The sequence below is a fragment of the Taudactylus pleione genome, unplaced genomic scaffold (assembly GCF_031769625.1).
Source record: "Taudactylus pleione unplaced genomic scaffold, aTauple2 ptg000110l, whole genome shotgun sequence".
Classification (NCBI taxonomy): Eukaryota; Metazoa; Chordata; class Amphibia; order Anura; family Myobatrachidae; genus Taudactylus; species Taudactylus pleione.
In genome coordinates this window covers 4,057,466-4,076,337 of record NW_028284512.1, presented here as the reverse complement: position 1 = coordinate 4,076,337, position 18,872 = coordinate 4,057,466, and the positions used below count along the sequence as shown (strand labels likewise).

The 18,872-nt window shown below is 47.1% G+C and overlaps 1 protein-coding gene across 1 annotated transcript in view; it reads right to left on the bottom strand.

Annotated features, from left to right (window-relative positions):
- The window catches only part of MAPKAP1 (MAPK associated protein 1), a 182,975-nt gene that overhangs the window by 102,594 nt on the left and 61,509 nt on the right, over positions 1 to 18,872 (bottom strand). The window contains exon 5 of the mRNA XM_088471118.1: positions 2,317 to 2,489. Coding sequence (XP_088327244.1) covers positions 2,317 to 2,489 — 173 coding nt within the window. The remainder of the gene's footprint in view (positions 1 to 2,316; positions 2,490 to 18,872) is intronic.

Below are 18,872 nucleotides of genomic sequence, written 5' to 3'. Positions count from 1 at the left end.
AGGCACCAAACCACACACCCAGAACCAAACTCTGGAACAGCTTCTGTTCCAGAGTTTTTGTATTTTCTGTGCCAGAGCCATATGCAAATAACTGAACATTATTTGTTAATACAACCCTGCTATGGTTATGTCACTACGGAGACCCTGCTAAATACATCTAATGTTGAACAAAATACTATTCTTGGGAAGGGATTCAGTAAAACTGATGTTTAAAGTGTAAAATCCCTTCACAGAGGGTCTCGTCGCAAGCCCAATGGTCGCGATGGTCTTGACCATCGCGACCATCATTTTGGCCGCTCGCTATAGCTGTGGGTGGTCACCCACAGCTATGCGAGCGGCCAGGAGGCCGCTCCAAAAGGTAGGAGGGACGGCCCTGATTCAGAGCGAGCGCTCTGTCAGAGCGACCGGCTCTGAATCAGGTCCAGAGTTCATAATATCCAGATCAATCATTTAGTGAAGCACACCAATGTCAAATTAACCTGTGAAATGATTTCAGCTATAGCAAGGGAATAAATAGTAAAGCACCAACAGGTGAGCATCTTCCAATTTAGGAATTATTATTAGCGTTTATTTATCAGGCACCACATAGGGGATGGCTACGGGATGCAGACGTTTGGGATCCCGGCGGTCAGAATCTAGACGCTGGCATCCCGACAGCGTTCGAACACAGACACTTTATTGGTTGGTATCCTACCCCTCTCCCCCTGTATCTACCTCTTCCCCCCCTAACACCTAAACCTAACTTCCCCCTTCCCGCATCCTAAAACTAGCTCGCCCCCTTAGTGCCTAACCCCAAGCCTCCCCCCAACCCCACTACTTACCTTCGGGATGACGGCATGGGATTCTGACATGTGTCAGTATTCCGGCACTGGCATTCTGATCACCAGAATCCCCTCCGTCAGTATTTTAACCTCATTCCCCCAGTACACTGGATCCCTGCAGTTCAGGGATGTGGGTAGGAGTGGGGGGCTACATGTGTGCCATATAATTATTACACTGTGTTGAAATCATTTATCAATTTTAATATATACATAGCACGTCATTTCATAATAGTATACATTATAGAAAACACAAAGAGCATGTAAAATAAACACATCTGAAGGTCTACCTGCCACCGCATAGCAATTTACCTGTGACCATCAACATGACTTCACGTCTCGGTGATGTCAACATACCTCAGCGATCTCACTGGTCCCTAGTGAATTTATAGACTGCATTCTCATTCTATACTTTGAATGGGATCATGTCCAGCGGTTCAAATCCCGACGTTGGAAGACCGGCAGTGAAGATCCCGACACGTAAGTATTTAACCTTGCACCCCCCTGTAAGTGCCTAAAATTAACCCCCCCCCCCCTTCCCCGCAGCCTAAACCTAACTCTCCCGGGTGGGGGGGGGGGGGTGCCGGGATTAGACAGTCGGGAAGCTGGCGGTTGGCAATTCAACTGTCGGCTTCCTGACTGCATCCCCTTTGAATATGGATTTACCATTTCTATAGGGAATTTCCCTATATTCCATTTCTATTGGACATTTCCCTATATTCCATTTCTATTGGACATTTCCCTAGATTACAGATATGAATGGATATGTACATATTGCGGGTACACTACACATTTTCAGAGCAATTCTCAAGGGAAAAGCATTATTCCCCAAAGCATCTATACAAGAACACTGCACACTATGGGCCTGACTCATTACACTCGCAGCTGCGATAACACACGCAGTTCTGCTGCGAAAATACGTAAATGTTTACAACTGCTCACCCGGCATAGCGACGCCCACTACATCCGTAAGACCTCGCAATCCTGCTTATACATCGGTAACATCGGACCCTCGCGCAGAATTAAAGCAGGTCTGATAGGGCTCAGAAATTGCAACTCTCATCGCAAGCAGTGATACTCAATCTGCGAATGCCGTCGCAGTGGCCAATTTATGCACGCCCAGGAAACGGCGTTCAAACGGACAGGCACGCCAGCGTTTCTCCAACCACTCCCCCGTCACCCCCCCCCCAAACGCTGACCTTTCATCACTCACTCTGCGATGGCTTTGTACCTCCGTACGTGATCGCAGTGCAAGCACAATCCTAACCTGTGCATGCGCAGTACGCACCATCAGCCGATCTGCGTACGTCGTTGCAATTTGCGATCCGCGACAAATCAGGCCCTATATTTGGCATTAACAAATTTTCCCTTTTCATAAAGAATGGAAGATCTCTCTGAAAGTATCCCGTAAATGCTTCTGTTCATATAAATGTACACACATATAATCTAACATTAAAATTGGCTTAGAAAGAAATATAATGATAAAGTAGTTGGTTACTTCAGCTTTGGCTCCCGTCCCTCGGTGGTATACTGCCAGCAGATTAGTCCGATTAGGTCATGCACCTTGGCGTTGGCAATAGTCACCACTGTCATTGGCAGCATCTTGTCCTGACTAGTCTGCATTGAGAGATACACATCGATCTTCTTGGTGGCTGTGGTACCAACATGGCCCTATAAAAAGGACACAAGAGAAAAAAAATACAGCTTAATTAAGTCGCATTTCGTACTACTCCACTGGTGCCAAGAAACGAATAGCGGTTTGCTTAGAGAGTACGGTGTAGGCTGGCTGTGCAGCTCGGTGCAAGTTTACAAGGAAGCGGCCTCAACAACTACTTATCTGGAACAGGCTGAGCTGTAAGCATAGAGAAGAGTACAATGTGGGGCTGATACAGCCAGTGGGGTGTCCCTTGGATCTGACAAACAGCACTGACATAGGTAAGAGTTATCTAACGTGTGATCTCCAGTCTGTGGACAACTATGCTACAAACTAGTGACAAAGGCCAGACGCCCGAAACGCGTTGGTGACCACCACAGCTCTTCTAGCAACCAAAACCCAAGCCTTTTCAACACCTTTATTACTGCATCCAAGCCCGGAAGCAGACCTTGCCTGTTCCACCCGGGACCCACACACTGCCTGTCCCACTCGGGACCCACACGCTGACCCCACGTGACCGTGGGGTCGAACCAACACGTGAACCCCCGCATTCTATAATCACCATCCAGTGACCAAACGTCACCTGCCGGTAGGTAATCTCATCCCAACGCCAACCGCCAACTGCATGAACATACGGCTATTACATCAGTGCCACACCCCGGTTGCCACAAGTCTGTTGACCAAAGGTCCAGCAGGGGAACATGCAGGAGTAAGGATTGCACGCAAAAGGAGACCCCTCAAAGGGTCGACCTACCTCCCAACGTGGGCTGTACAGAGACAACACCCCCACTCACACAAATTGAACCCACCAACGGAACCACCTAGGGAAGTACTGTGTCTACCCAATAAAGAGGTTGGATCCCAATACATTTGTCAGTCTCTTCATTCACAGCTATCTCACACACCAACACTTTCCTCTCCTGCCCCACCCATACCCCCCCTCCCCCATCTCCTGCCTCCCACCCTTCACCTTACCCCATCTTGCACACAACCAGAGGAGCGCATGTGGAACCCCTATTGTACAGACTAGTCTATTTGACATATTGCTAAATGGACAATTGTAGTTACCCTGCTTTCCCTCTCACCCATAACCTCGTCGCTTGAAGTGACATCACTTCATTAACAGAATTAAGGTAAATTTTTTTTTCTTTACATAATGTTTGCTCAGCGCAGGAAGTGCCATCATTTTCCACAGCGTAATATTTATGGTAATAGGAACGCAGCCTCGAGTGACACTTTCTGGTGAAAAACATCCTCCTCAGAGAACGATTTTGATTATGAGTCAGAAAAACAAAAGAATGAATAGTATACAGGCAGGGAACATGGCACAGAGGGTGCCAAGATCTACATCGCTGCATGTCCAGGGACTATGCTCTGTGCCCTATTCTTGCTATTTAGCCGTGGCTACTTTATTTGCTTATACCAGACAACCAGCCAGTACTACCCACTCTGTGTTCTGCACCCGCTGCCTTTGTTCCATGCCGTTATTTATGTCCCCAGATGATATCACGCTGTGAAATAAAGTGCAAGTCTGTTTTTTTTCTCCCCTCTCTTACAGGCTTGTAAATAAACTTGCATCGGGAGTAAGCGGGTTCATTAGGGATCTGGACATTAAACCAGAGGAAAACAGCCACATAAAAATTGATTTGTTGCTTATCTACATGGCTAAACAAGGCTGCGCTTTAACTCTTTCACAGAACCACTAAGTTAAAGGGCTAATGTTAGGCACAAAGTTTCCTCATTTGTTTTATACATTTACTTGTTTCAGTTTAGTATCAGGTCTTAAAACAATAGGCCATACAAACACACAATGATTTTAGTGCACGTTACATTGTTCTAGTCGGAAAGTAGTTAAGTAATTGGTTACCATCAAATGTTTATGACTTCACCACCATCTCATCACGGCCGCCTATCAATGTCATTTTGGCTTATGTTCTATTAGGGACAACCTGACCAGGCCTATGTAACCGTAAATCATTTTGACTGTTACACATTGTTTGCACTGTGCTGCAGAATCTGGGGAGTCTCATAAGTAAACATTGATGATGATGATGGACTCCCATACATAGGATGAGTCCAACAGTGGCAATTCTTTATGCGGTTTTCATCAAGGCAATAATCATACCTGTTGTATGAATGGGGCCTAGGCATTCAGCAGGTACTACTGACAACAATGAGGCAGCAAAAGAATTACACCGCTTACAGATGGTACAAAACGCAGCTGCAAGGCTATTAACCAACCAGCCCGTTCCAGCCACATAACACCCATTCTCTACTCCCTTCACTGGCTGCCTGTCAGATGGCGAATTGCTTTCAAGATTGGATTAATAACTTACAAAGCCCTTCATGACCACGGCCCAGGGTACCTGAAGCAGCTTCTGATTCCCTACTGTCCCACTCGATTACTGCGATCCGTTGACGAAGGACTATTAACAGTACCTAGAATCTCACGGAATTCGTCTGGGGGTCGAGCTTTCAGTTTTGTGGCTCCAACCTTATGGAACTCACTTCCCCGCACAGTTCGAGAGGCCTCCACTCTAGAATCCTTCAAAAATAGACTCAAGACTCACCTATTCACCCACTTCACTAATGTTCCTTGTTTAAGCTTGTTTTGTATTTTGTACTGTAAATGTAAAGCACTTTGAGTCCTTTAGGAGAAAAGCGCTATATAAATAAAATTATTATTATGCCCTGTTACATTATGGCTACATATGGTCACTGATTGCTAGTTAATTGAAGACTACAATCTCATGACTATGGATTTAGCCAATGAAATGTTGCCCATAGGCATATAGCACTTTACTAGCTGCAAAAGTTACACCTCTGTAAATGCATATTATCGCTTACGACCAGGGCTGCATAGCCCATGTTTGCGTGAACTAGCCTTAACTGAACCTTGCCTATGGGCCTCATTCAGAGATGGATGTTTTAGCAGCGGCTGCGCTAAAAATATGAGATATGGTAAGAACTTACCTTTGTTATCTCTATTTCTACGAAGTCCACAGGGTTCCACAGGAAACCTTGGGGTGTAGGTGATGACGTCAGGCATCGGGCACCATAGAGTTAGTTTTCAGCCTCCCAGGATGCACTAGGGTCCCCCTCCTATACCCCGCCCCCGAGCCAAGGCATCTCAGTTACGTACCAAGCCATAGGCTGGAGGAGGAGAAGGAAGAGAGAGAAAAAAAGATCTGGACACACACACAAGAATCACATTCTCACCAGAGGGAGACAGAAAAACCGGTGACCAGAGCAAAGCCTATCTGCAGCACAGGTGCGACAGGGCGGGAGGCCTGTGGAACCTTATGGACTTCGTAGAAATAGAGATAACAAAGGTAAGTTCTTACCATATCTCATATTTTCTACATCAGGGTCCATAGGGTATCCACAGGATACCTTGGGGATGTCCCAAAGCAGTATCCTTTAAGGGTGGGGACGCTCCTGTGCTGAAAGGAGAATTCGACGCCCGAAGGAAGCATCCTGAGAGGCAAAGGTGTCAAACGCATAATACCTCACAAAGGTATGGACCGAGGACCACGTGGCAGCCTTGCAGATCTGGACTGCAGAGGCACCACGTCGAGCAGCCCACGAAGGACCCACAGACCTAGTGGAATGAGCCCTGACAGAGGATGGAACCGGAAGGCCTTCATGAAGAAAAGCTTCTGAAATAGCCATACGAATCCAGCCTGCCAAAGTCTGCTTTGAAGCAGGCCAACCCTTTTTACAGAAGCCATAGAGGACAAACAAGGCGTCCAACTTCCTAAACGAAGAAGTGCGGTCAACATAAATCCTTAAGGCCCGCACAACATCCAAAGTGGCCTCACCCACTGAAAGATCAGGTGAGTTAAAAGCTGGCACAATGATTTCCTCGTTGATTTGAAAACTGGAAACAACTTTAGGAAAGAAACCAGGACGACTGCGCAGCACCGCCCTGTTCCTATGAAAAATCAGAAAAGGGGTTCTACAGGAGAGAGCCCCTAAGTCAGAAACACGTCTGGCCGAAGCAATGGCCATAGGGAAAATAGTTTTAGCTGTCAGCCATTTGAGTTCCACTGAGCCCAGTGGTTCAAACGGCGGTCCCTGGAGAGCCCTCAGGACCACAGCTAAATCCCAAGGCGCCACCGGTGGAACAAAAGGTGGCTGAATTCTGAGAACACCTTGCATAAAGGTGCGCACATCAGGGATTGCAGCAATCCTACGATGGAACCAGACTGACAGGGCAGACACCTGCACCTTCAGAGACGCAAGGCGAAGCCCATGGTCCAGTCCCGCCTGTAGGAAAGCTAATACTCTAGACAGACGAAACTCCCGAGGAGCATAACCTCTCGGCCGACACCACTGGAAGAACGTATGCCACACACGATGGTATATCCTTGCAGAGGATGGTTTCCAAGCCCTTAGCATGGTTTGCACTACAGAGCTGGAAAAACCCCTGGGCCTTAACATGGCCGTCTCAACAGCCACGCCGTCAAAGACAGCCGAGTCAGGTCCGGGTGAAGACAAGGACCCTGTGACAGGAGGTCCGGACGTAACGGCAACCGCAGAGGAATGTCCACGGACAGTCCCTGGGAGGTCTGAGAACCAGTGCCTCCGGGGCCACGCGGGAGCTATCAACAGGAGCGTCCCTCCTCCCTGTTTGAATTTCCGGATTACCTGTGGAAGAAGGGAAAACGGAGGAAACAGATAAGCAAACCGTAACGTCCACCGGACGGACAGAGCATCCACCAGAGACGCCTTTTCGTCTCTTGTGCGAGACCCGTATACCGGCAACTTGTTGTTGTGCCATGAGATGATCTCTGGAAGACCCCACCTGTCCACCAGCAGATGAAAGACGTCCAGGTGCAGAGACCATTCCCCCGGATGAACGTCCTGGCGACTGAGAAAATCCGCCTCCCAGTTTAGAACTCCCAGGATGAAGACTGCTGACATGGCTGGGAGATTGCGCTCCGCCCAAACCAGGATTCGGGACACCTCTACGAGAGCCGCCCGACATTGGGTTCCTCCTTGCCGATTTATGTAGGCCACGGTGGTAGCGTTGACCGACTGGACCTGCACTGGGTGACCCTGGAGAACCCGATGTGCCTGCTGGAGAACACAGAACACCGCGCGGAGCTCCAAGATGTTTATTGGAAGCTCTGTTTCCGCCCGAGTCCACCTGCCCTGGAACAGTGACTGCTCCCCAGCCCCGAAGACTGGCGTCCGTTGTCAACAGGACCCAATTCGCCACCCAGAACGGACGACCCTTGTTGAGATGGGCAGTCTTCAACCACCATGCTAGGGACAGGCGAACCTCCGGAGTGAGCACCATCGTCTCGGATTTTAGACTCTGAGGCTGTCCATTCCATTTGGACAGGATCAATTGCTGCAGAGGTCTGGAGTGAAACTGGGCATATTCCACCATGTCGAATACTGACACCATGGAGCCCAGTAACCTCATCGCCGAGTGCAGAGACACCCGGCGATTCTGCAGACAACTGCGCACCCTCAACTGCAAGGCAGAGATCTTTTCCCCCGTCACAAAGATCCTTTGCTGTTCAGAGTCCAATAAGGCTCCGAGGTGCAGAATCTGCTGAGACGAGACCAGTTTATCAACCAGCCGTGCCGTTGCAGTACCGCAATGGTCAGGTCCAAGTGACATAGAAGGAGTTCTGGAGATCCTGCTACCAACAGAAGGTCGTCCAAGTACGGTAACATGCGGACTCCCTGCAGCCGCAGGGAAGCCGCCATGACCGCCATCACTTTGGTGAAAACACGTGGAGCTGTCGCCAGCCCAAAAGGTAACGCCCGGTACTGAAAGTGGTCGTTGCGGATTGCAAACCTGAGGAACTGTTGATGGCGTAAAAGAATAGGAACATGCAGCTAAGCGTCCTGTATGTCCAACGACACCATTTAATCCCCAGGCTCCAGCGCCAGAATGAAGGACCGCAGGGTCTCCATCCGAAACCTCGGCACCCGCAAAGACTTGTTGAGTGCTTTGAGGATGAGGATCGGACGAAACGACCCATTGGGTTTCTGAACCAAAAACAGATTGGAGTAGAAACCCTGGCCCTTCTGGGAGAATGGAACAGGCACTACAACTCCAGCCTGGAGCATAGTGTGCAACACTTTCCTCAGTTCCAAGGCTTTGTTCCGGTCTGATGGAAGACCCGTGGTGAAAAAACGAGACGGGGGCCTGTGCCGAAAGGAGAGGGCGTACCCGTGAGAAACCACCACGAGAACCCAAGAGTCTGTCGTGGTAACCGACCAACACTGGGCGAACTGCAGCAGGCGGCCTCCCACTTTGGGATCCCCCAAAGGGAGGCCCGGACAGTCAGGCCGCAGGCTTGTCATCTGGCTTAGGGGCCGGACGTCTGGTACTCCAGGCCTGCTTCCGGGGCTTGGCCTATTTTTTGGGGCCAGCCTGTCGGGGAAAGGACTGTGCTTTAGGCCTACTCTGGGCCCTATAAGGCCAAAAGGACGATGTACCTGAACTGGAAGGAACTGCAGCAGACGGGAGACCTGCAGATTTGGTTGCCGCCAGCGTGGCTACAATTTTGTCCAGGTCCGGACCAAATAGAACCTCTCCATTAAAAGGCAAAGCTTCCAAGCCCTTTTTAGAATTAGCGTCCGCCTTCCAAGATCGCAACCATAAGGTGCGACGAGCAGCTACAGCTGCCGAAGAAATCCGAGACGCCAGGGTACTGATATCCAAGGCCGCTTCATTGATATAAGTGGCCGATTCCCGGAGATTGCCTATCAACTCGGTCTGCTCAGCCGAACAGTCGGAATCGAAAGACGCCTCCAAAGTATCAGCCCAGCGCTCCATAGCTCTGGCTACCCAACAAATGGCCATAGCCGGCCTTGCTGCACCCCCCCCCCCCGCAAGAGAATAAACGGACTTTAGGCAGACCGCCACCTTACGGTCCGTAGCATCCTTCAGGGAAGACATGGTGGGCAGGGGCAACGTGGCACTACGGACTAGGCGTGTCACATGAGAATCCACCTGTGGAGGGGATTCCCACTTAGAAAAATAATTATCCGCAAACGGATAAGCCACCGCCAAACGTCTCTGCGGCTGATACCGTTTGCCAGGCTGTTTCTACGCTTCCTCTAAATGGTCCACTAACTGACCCGAAAGAGGAAACACTGTGGCGTCACCCTTAATATCCTTAAAAAAGGCATATTTAGATTTGGACACCGGAGGATCTTTGTCCTCAATCACTAAAGCTGTGCGGACTGCCCGAATAAGTCCAGGAATATATACCTTGGACCTAGCGTCCGACTCTTTAGTACGGAGAGGTTCCTGGTCCGAAAGATCCACAATCTCCCCCATCATCAGACGTCACGTCGTCATCCTCATACAGGAACAGACAGACGCCACCAGCTGCTTATTTGGCCGCAACACAGACTCCCCTTGTAACATGTCCGACAAGTGCTGTACAGAACTTGCCAGCGAATTAACCCACGCAGGCTCCTGAGAGACCTGGGGAAGGGAAATAGGGAGACTGTGGGGTACCATCAATTGCCTCGGGAAACCCTGCATGGGTGACGACACCACTGACTGCTGGGACAATCCCATCTGTGAGAACGCAGGCTGCCGGGGGATATGCCGGGGGACCCAGACCGCGTTGCCTCCGTTTCAAGCTTCCAGCAGCGTTCACCATGCGCTGAGAAAGATGGCCACCGAGGAGCATAGAGGAGGCTGGCCTGGGGGAGGAGCGCTGCCACAGGGCCAGTCAGCGTGTGCAGAGAGGGCTGTGTGCAGCGGGGGAGGCGCCGGCTGTGAGACAGGGAAGGCGCGCTCCCCTGGCATGCATTTAACCCCTGGGATGCCGCAGCGCTATCGCTCTGCCGCGGTCCGCTGTCCCAGGGGGGGGTAGTAGAAGCGCAGGTTAGTACCTGGCTCCACGCTGCAGCCAGTCCCCAGGGAGCCCTCTGCCTGGGGACTCTGGACCATGTTCAGCAGGGTCCCACCGCGAGACCCCGCTGCTTACCTTGTTGTCCCCCTTAGATCCGGCCATGGTCCCAAACATCTGGGGTCACCGCTAGCTGTGACCCCAGATGCTTACCAGCATCCCCGGATCGGTACCGGCGGGGGTGTAGGGAAGACAGCATGGACGTCAGTACTGACTGTCCATGCTGTACTTCCAGATGTGCAGCCAGAGCTGCATTGTAGAAAACTTCAGGGGCTCTTCTTAGCCCCCCTCTAACAGGTGCATCCGACTCCGGCCGGGCACCAAACGAAACTGAGATGTCTTGGCTCGGGGGCGGGGTATAGGAGGGGGACCCTAGTGCATCCTGGGAGACTGAAACTTTAACTCTATGGTGCCCGATGCCTGTCGTCATCACCTATACCCCAAGGTATCCTGTGGATACCCTATGGACCCTGATGTAGAAATAAAAGACGCCAACTGTCGGCTTCTCTGATCAGCTGCTTCACCAGCAGACGCAGAATCGGATCAACTGGGAGAACATCGGACATCTAAATAACCCTCAGGTCACTCAGGATGTCCAAAAAAATTCTCACTGCCGGAGCCAGTGAAGGTGCGTCTGAGCATGCAGCCACAGGCTTCGGCACTTCCAGAAAACAGGGTCGACACACCCCAGTTTTCTTCCAGGCTACCCGCTGCCAGCAGCACGATTACTGCCGCAGCTTTTGGGGCACTGTGACTGACGTAGCAGGACCAGATCTGCACATGCGGAGTGCGGCTCCAGCCCACGCGCAGTTCATTTATCATCCGAGATTTACTGAACCATCAGATTTACAGAAATCTCTGCAGCCGTAAGTGTGGATGAGATAGAAATACCTATTACTCTACATCAGTGTTTCCCAACCTCGGTCCTCAAGGCACATTAACAGTCCTGGTTTTAGTGATATCCATGCTTGAGCACAGATGGTTCAATCAAAATAACGGAGGTGCTATTTAAGTCACCTGTGCTCAACTATGGCTATCCTTAAAACCTGGACTGTTGGTGTGCCTTGAGAGCTAAGTTGGGAAACACTGCTCTATATTCACCCATTTTCTGAGCATGCACATTGCGAATTTACACAACTTCCACTCTGCAAAACGGGCAGACATGCAACACTGCATCAGCCTCTAGGTTACTAAATAAAGCAACCATTAGGATGGATGTCTATAATCGATCATGACAACAGGCATCTAGCATGTCTACAGCCTGATACAATGTTCGCACTTCTTTTGCCTCCTCCCTTACTAAAAACTCTATTTTTTTCCTTGTAATGCGAAAATTATTAATGAATATAAAAATGGGCAATGTAAAATTTTTAAAGCCATCATCCAAAAGATCTCAAATATGCCATTTCGCACCAGTGTTCAATACACTACCTTAATTAAACTATTCAAAACACGATACAAAAAAAATATATATTTTTTTTAATTTTAAAAAGGTTTTCGTTCCAAAGCACTTGCACTTAATGTCTAGAAAAAGGCATCACCTGGCTAGATAGGTCCACATCGGGTGAAGTATGGAAAGGGGCACAGATCAATTCAGCACCCCTCCCCAGCAAATTCTGGACGTGTGGCAGGATTTAATGAAAGTCCGCTGGGGAATGTGTTCCTCTTCTCCATTACCGGCTGATGGGTCTTGTGGAAAGGTTACAGTGTAGTCATTAACATGCTCCTAAATTATACAGCAAATTTGGAGCACTCTTGAAATGACCTCTAAGACAATTTAATTCTAGACTTGCTGGGAAAGTGCTCAGTTAATGCGACACCGCTCAAACTACTGAGGTACAACATGGAGAAGCACTTTCAGGGGACATATGTATAAATATACATAAACGTGTGTACTTGAGTGTAAAGACATAATAAAACTCCATACACACACGCAATATTAAACAGCACTTCGTAGACAAAGAACAAAATTGTAGTGTTTCGTCTAAGGCTATTTCTACATTTATTTTCAAGGGTCATTACATATTCTTTGCCCTCCCTTTCATACCACAGAGGGTGAATCGTACAATGGATTAGGAGCGAGACTCCCAGAATCCTCCTCTCCAGTGGATGCTAATGGAGGCACACAAGGTCTGGCTAGGTTACCGGAAGGTTTCAGCGAAAATCTGATCAGAGACATGCAATTTCCAGGCAGATCAAATAATTTGTTATCAATTAGAATTCTGCATTGTAAATTGGGTGGGAAAGGGAGGGGAACCCGGCATCGCTCAGTACCACGGCTATTATTTAATTATGGGGCCAGATGGTTTAAAGCTCCGCTAAGCAGAATCCGCCGTGAGAAATACTTTATCTCCATTGCAATCATCACTACAACATCAGCTCCAGGGCTGAACTAACGCTCATGTTTTATTCCATCCGTTCATAGTGTAGAAGTTAATTATGTACAAAAAGAGAAAAGATGGGGGGGGGGGGGGGGGATTTGGGATATGTAAGCATTGAACTATCCTCTTTTCAATAAGCACAGTCACAACATACACACAGTCAGAGAATATAGCCAGAACAACAAAAATTTAAGCCGAGTTTTATATAAATAATAACTATCGAGAATACACAAAGTCATACAAAAGCCAACAATATCATATATAAAAAACATATGATAAATGCTTGCACATATCACAGGTCAACTATTTAAACCTCTTTATATTACAGTTCACAGCAATAAGCGATTCGCAGATCATGAAGAGGGGAACGCAAAGGTGGAGAAGAGTGACAGGACACGGGTGGTCTCTGGAGAGGAACAGCCTTTTTTTGAAGTGTTCTGCAAAATATTGAGTTGGTAAGAGGAGAGGGAGAAGTTAATCAGTGCTAGTAATTCATATACTAAAGGGGTTCTTCACCCTAAAAAAATAAAAAAAAGAATTTAATGAAATGTGACTAGGTGAGGGTAATTAAAATATAAGAAAAAAAAAAAAAAAAAAAGAGAAGTTTAATATTCTGGAGGGCATACATAGCTACATAACAATCAGGCCTTTGCCTGTGGCAAATTTCATTTCCATTCATAGCTTGTAGAACAGTTCATATATCTTCTTTATTAGCTTCACCTGATTGGACGTAATGTTGATGGACAGGCCAGTGAGCCATTCTGAGTGGATAGACAGCGAACACAACTGTCTAGCACTTCCCGGATGTGCCGTTTTCTGACCAAGCTTCTCCGCATCATTGTCCTCTAGGTATCCAACATTTGTGCACAAATGGGTTTTATGATACTTCTATATAATTTGCCAAGTCACTTGGACAATCTCCACAACACTTTTTCACTTGTGTTCATTTATTTTGTCTAGATTTTTATTATTTTTGTTTCCTTATGGCTACATTCAACCATAGTGTGTGCGTGTGTGTCATATTTTTGGGAAAAGTGAATAAAAAGTTATAATTTATAGAACTTAATACTAATCAGAGTACAGTTTCTCTATTTTGACAGGTAGCAGCTTAATAGATATAAAGGCAAGATGGAACTGGTTGCACCTGGAATACAGAGTGTTCTATTTTGTTAATCTCACTAATAATGAGGATGTATTTTACAATATACATCTATAAATAGTTTTTGTGCTTTGGTTCATCATGCAGAGAATGCACCATCGGTAATATTCTGGTCTGTTACCTAGACCAGTGATTTTCAACCTTTTATAACTCGCGGCACACTAAACAAAATTATAAAACTGCCAAGGCAGACCATTCGTTTTGTTTTCAAATATAATAACAATATATATTTAATATATGTTGATATTTTTATTATTTCTGTTAAAATTAGTAGAAACTAAACACAATCACAATGGTTCCCTCGGAAAAATAGTCCGACAGCACGAGTCGAATGGGTCCTCCGAATGGAGTTCGGAACAGTCACATTTGAGGACAAATATGCCTGTCGAATGGCAGAAGTGACCCATCTATCGATGGATCCTTTGCCAAATTGATTTCAGCAGCTTCCATTTTATATGTTTCCTTTCGAGGATGGCCCGCCTGTTTTTGGTGCATCAATCAACAACAAACAGGGAATCCATACACCTCAAAGACGCAGTAAAGCCTAAGTAAATGCGTAACGCACATACCACATCCAACAGTGCTAAGTAAGCTTCACTAGTCACTGAATCCTGGCAAAAAGCTGGAAGGACAATATCCTGGTTAATGTGGAAAGCAGATATCACATTGGGAAGAAAGGAAGGTTTAGTGCGTAACACTACCCTATCCTCATAAAAAAGGTGGAGATTTACAAGAAAGATACGCTAACTCAGATACTCTTCTGGCCGAGGCAATGACCAAAATTAAAACAACCTTCAAAGTGAGATATCGCAATTACTGCAATGGCTGTTTCCTGTAAATGCAAAGTCTCCCTTACCTCATATATCAACATAGAAACTCCTGAATCAGAATGGGAGTCACCCTCCCAGTTTGAGGTGTCTTCCCAGTCATAATCCAATTCCCCTTCTTCCTGGGAAGAGGTAGCTGAAGCCTCTTCTCCAGGAAAATCCACTGAGGAAATGCCTGAACTTCTTAGTGGCTGTGGCCCCTGCTGACGATACCATTTTATTTAGGGACGTTGACATCGTCCCATATCCTGAGCCCATCTGTGCTCTACCGAGGGATCAGCCAAAGTAGGGACCTGAGCACAGGGTATCGAATTTGCCTGAGAGTGACGTAATTCACCAATGGCCTCAACCATAGACCTGGCCAAATCAGGCATCACTGGCTGTTCAGTCGAACCTCCCGGTAATGAATCCCCCTATGAACAACCTGCACAGAGTGACCTTAGGTTCCGTGCCTTTTGGCAATTTTTTTTCACATTTTGTACAAGAATAAAAAGAGACTGATCACTATTTTTTGGAACCCTTGTCTGGCTTGTCCAGGACCTAGCTAGTGCCTTACTCAAAAGCACTAAAAACAAGACTGACGTTATGGTAGAAGGGAGGGGTTATATAGGAGGTGGGAGTCAGTTTCAATTAGTTAGTGCTAGACTCCACACCTCACTACGCATAACCCAGAAGTAATGGTATCCCCCAGATGGATGAAAAGGGAAAAAAACAAAACAATGGCCCCCACAGAAGAAACACATTCACAATGGCCCCCACAGAGAACCCCCCCCCCAAAAAAAACCACATTGGTCCCTACCTTTCAATAGCAGAGAAGATCGCAGTTGTCCCTGCCCATCAGCGGCAGGAGTTGCTGCAGCACTGGAGTGGAAAGAGCCCTGCTTGGTCACTCACTGCAGAGCAGTGAACACTGTGCAGGCGAGACAGCGACTAGGCGTGCGTGACCTAGGATGTCACGCCGCCGCGTCTCCATAGATCATGGCCCGTACGCGTCTGAGCAATCTATAAGAGCCCAGTGCTGCCTGGGACTGAAGTTTTAAAATAAACTGGCGGCGGATGCGCACATCTCTGGCGGCTCACCTAAGAACCGCTTGCGGCACAGTTGTTCAAAAACGCTGACCTAGATGATACAACCTGAACCAATGAACGATGAATGATGAACGATGCGCATTCCCGTTTGCCAGATAATATCTGACATCTGATATGTTTGCAGTCAGTTTTGGACGATTTCCATTCATTTTAATACAGTAAAAGATCGTTCAATCGTCCATCTGACCGTGTGTATGCACCATAATACTTGTAATCCATCGAAAAAGTACCAGAAATGTAGTGAAGGGTGGAAAATAAAAAAGGGAAACACTGCTCAAAGACACACCTCAGACGGTTAGAAAGTTAAGATGGGAATACACTAAGATCTATTGACCAATATATCGTTCCGACGCGGATCGGAAAGATAGACTGTACACATTGTCTATAATGTGTATGCATTGTTCAATGCCGCCATTCATTATATCATCCCATCTGCTGTTCTGTACGTCAAATGGGACGATGCAATGAACGATAGGGGGCACATTGTGTAGTGTGTACACACAATGGCACAACCACTAGATCTATTGGTCTATTCTTTCCTCTGAAGAGGTCACCTGAACTGCTATTAATCTACACGATAATAGCATAGTGTGTACAGGAGATATTGGACACAATCCCCCGACACAATATATTGTGCTGTTGTTCTGAAGATCGTATACTTTGTACGCTGTATATTGTGTGTTCTGGGATTAGAGTAACTGGGACGGCCAGCTTTAGAACCTGGAGTAACTGCATGACAACAAAAAGATGACAAATACCAGAAACAACTTAGTATAAAAACTCCTAATACACAGTAAATACATACAGTCAAGAAATACACAGTCTACAAACTTTACATGTACAGGGGGCTAAATTTAATCTGGTTTAATAATGGATTGGAAACTTAAATAAAAAAATTCCACTTATCTATTTCACCAAATTTAATTGAATTTTTCACACCTAATGCCAGCCTGAAATCACTTGATGGTTTATCAACAACAAATACAGGAGAGATCGCTTCTCATAAGGCACCAAATGTGAAAGAAGAATCAGGTATACAAAATATTTATTTACATCCCCTGGAACAATAGCAGGGATGAAGTTAAACTTTGGAGAAGAATAGGCTACTTCAATTAGTCACCATATTGTGATCACTATCCCACATATCTGATATTGACTCCATACAGACTGAAACAAATAGACGTAGCCTGGCTCCTACTCTTTCATCTACGTGGGCAAAACTTCCAAAATATTTTGAATATTCTATTCCTTTTATTACGAAAGTAGAGCTAAGAACAATTACTTGGGAAATATGCTTCACCTAGGGCACATTCCCTCCTACTTGAAACTTACTTGACAGGCTCCATTATCTCCAGTTGATCACAGCCTTCTCCCTCACATAGCTTGAGGAATGAATCCTGATCTCCTGCCAGTCATGGCTTTCACTGGCTTTTGATTGGAAAAGTAAGGGACCCACCAAAGGAGCTAAGAATAGCTTTGGATTAGAAGAAGGGTCTAAAGACCAAAGAGCAACCAGGTATGGACTGTGGAGGCCAGCTGTCCAATGCGAGGATGACGGCAGGAGGGGAGACAGCACCAAAGTGTGCAGATTAGTGTGCTGGAGATGTGAGGGGAGCAGGGGGTTGGGGGTGAGGGGTGTTTGGGCAGTGTGATCTGGAGGGGGCAGTGCGAGTGGTGATGGGGGCGGGTCAGTTATATTTAAGCTGAGGCATTGTGAGAGTGAGTAGTGTGGGGTGTGAGGGGGAAGGTCATAGCTATGAATGGGGGCAATTTGATCTGGAGGTGAACAGTACCCTGGGAATATGGTCAGTAAGCTGTGAGTGTGGTCATGGTAAGCAGGGCAGTGTGGGAGGTGATGAGGAGCAATGTGAGCTATTAAGGGGACAGTGTAAGTGGTGAGGGGGCACTGAGCTGTGAGGTTGGAGCAGTGAGATGTGAGTGGAGGCAGTGTGGGCTGTGTGGGGGGGGGGGACATTCATAGCTATGAGCGGGGGCAGTATGAAGGGGCTGTGAGATCTGAGAAGGGGGGACACTTTGATCTGGAGGGGACAGTGAGCTGTGAGGGGGAGGTAGTTTGATCTAGAGGGCATTAAGCTGGGTGGAGGGGAGCAGTGAGCTATGAGTAGGGGTAATGTGAGCTGTGATGGGAGGCCAGTGAGTTGTGAGTGGAGTCAGTGTAAGAAGGGAAGTGTGATGAGGAGCAAGGTGAGCTGCTAGAGGTGACAGTATGAGCAGTGCAGTCTATGAGAGGAGCAGTGTAATCTGTGAGAGGGGGCAGTGTCATCTATAATAGAGAAGTGGTACCCCCAAGTGCACAAAAGCAAGCTGCACAGAAATGATCTAAGTGTTACCCACACTCAGCAATAAGAAAACATAGAAAATATGCAAATCTCTATTATTATCCTTTATGTATATGGTGCCACAAGTGTTCCGCAGCGCCTTACATAGTACATAGAACTAATAAGTGAACAAGAAACAAGTAACTTACAGTACATTACAGTGCAGAACAAGGACACGATTTATATACATTGCTGCAATAGTGATTAAAGCACTCACAATAAGCAGCCGGGAGTTGGCGGTCCCGTGTTAGGTGCCCTTATGGGGAGTAAAGAGTAGAAGAAAATGTAAAGAGAAGCACATGAGGGAAGAGGTCCCTGCTCATGAGAGCTTACATTCTAAATTCTATACTGGCGCTCATGAATGACAATAAATAAATTAATACATTTGGATGGTCATTAATCTTGGAGTGTCCTGCTTTAATGCTTCTCATATAATCAGTAGTAAAATGTACCATTACTTATACCCCCTTTCAGACATCTCGAGATTCCCGGGAATTTGGCCTGCCTCAGTTTCAATTAGTTCAATTAATTCCCAGGTAGCTGTGTCTGTCTGAAAGGTACCTACCTGCGAACACGTTCCCGGGTATCCGCCCCTTCAATCGACCAGGGTTTTTCCCGGGAAATTACCCTGCTTCTGTCTGAATGGTGCTACCCGGGAATTTACTACTCCCGGGCAGCACCAAGCAGCTTTTACATGTAGTTGACAGCGCAGA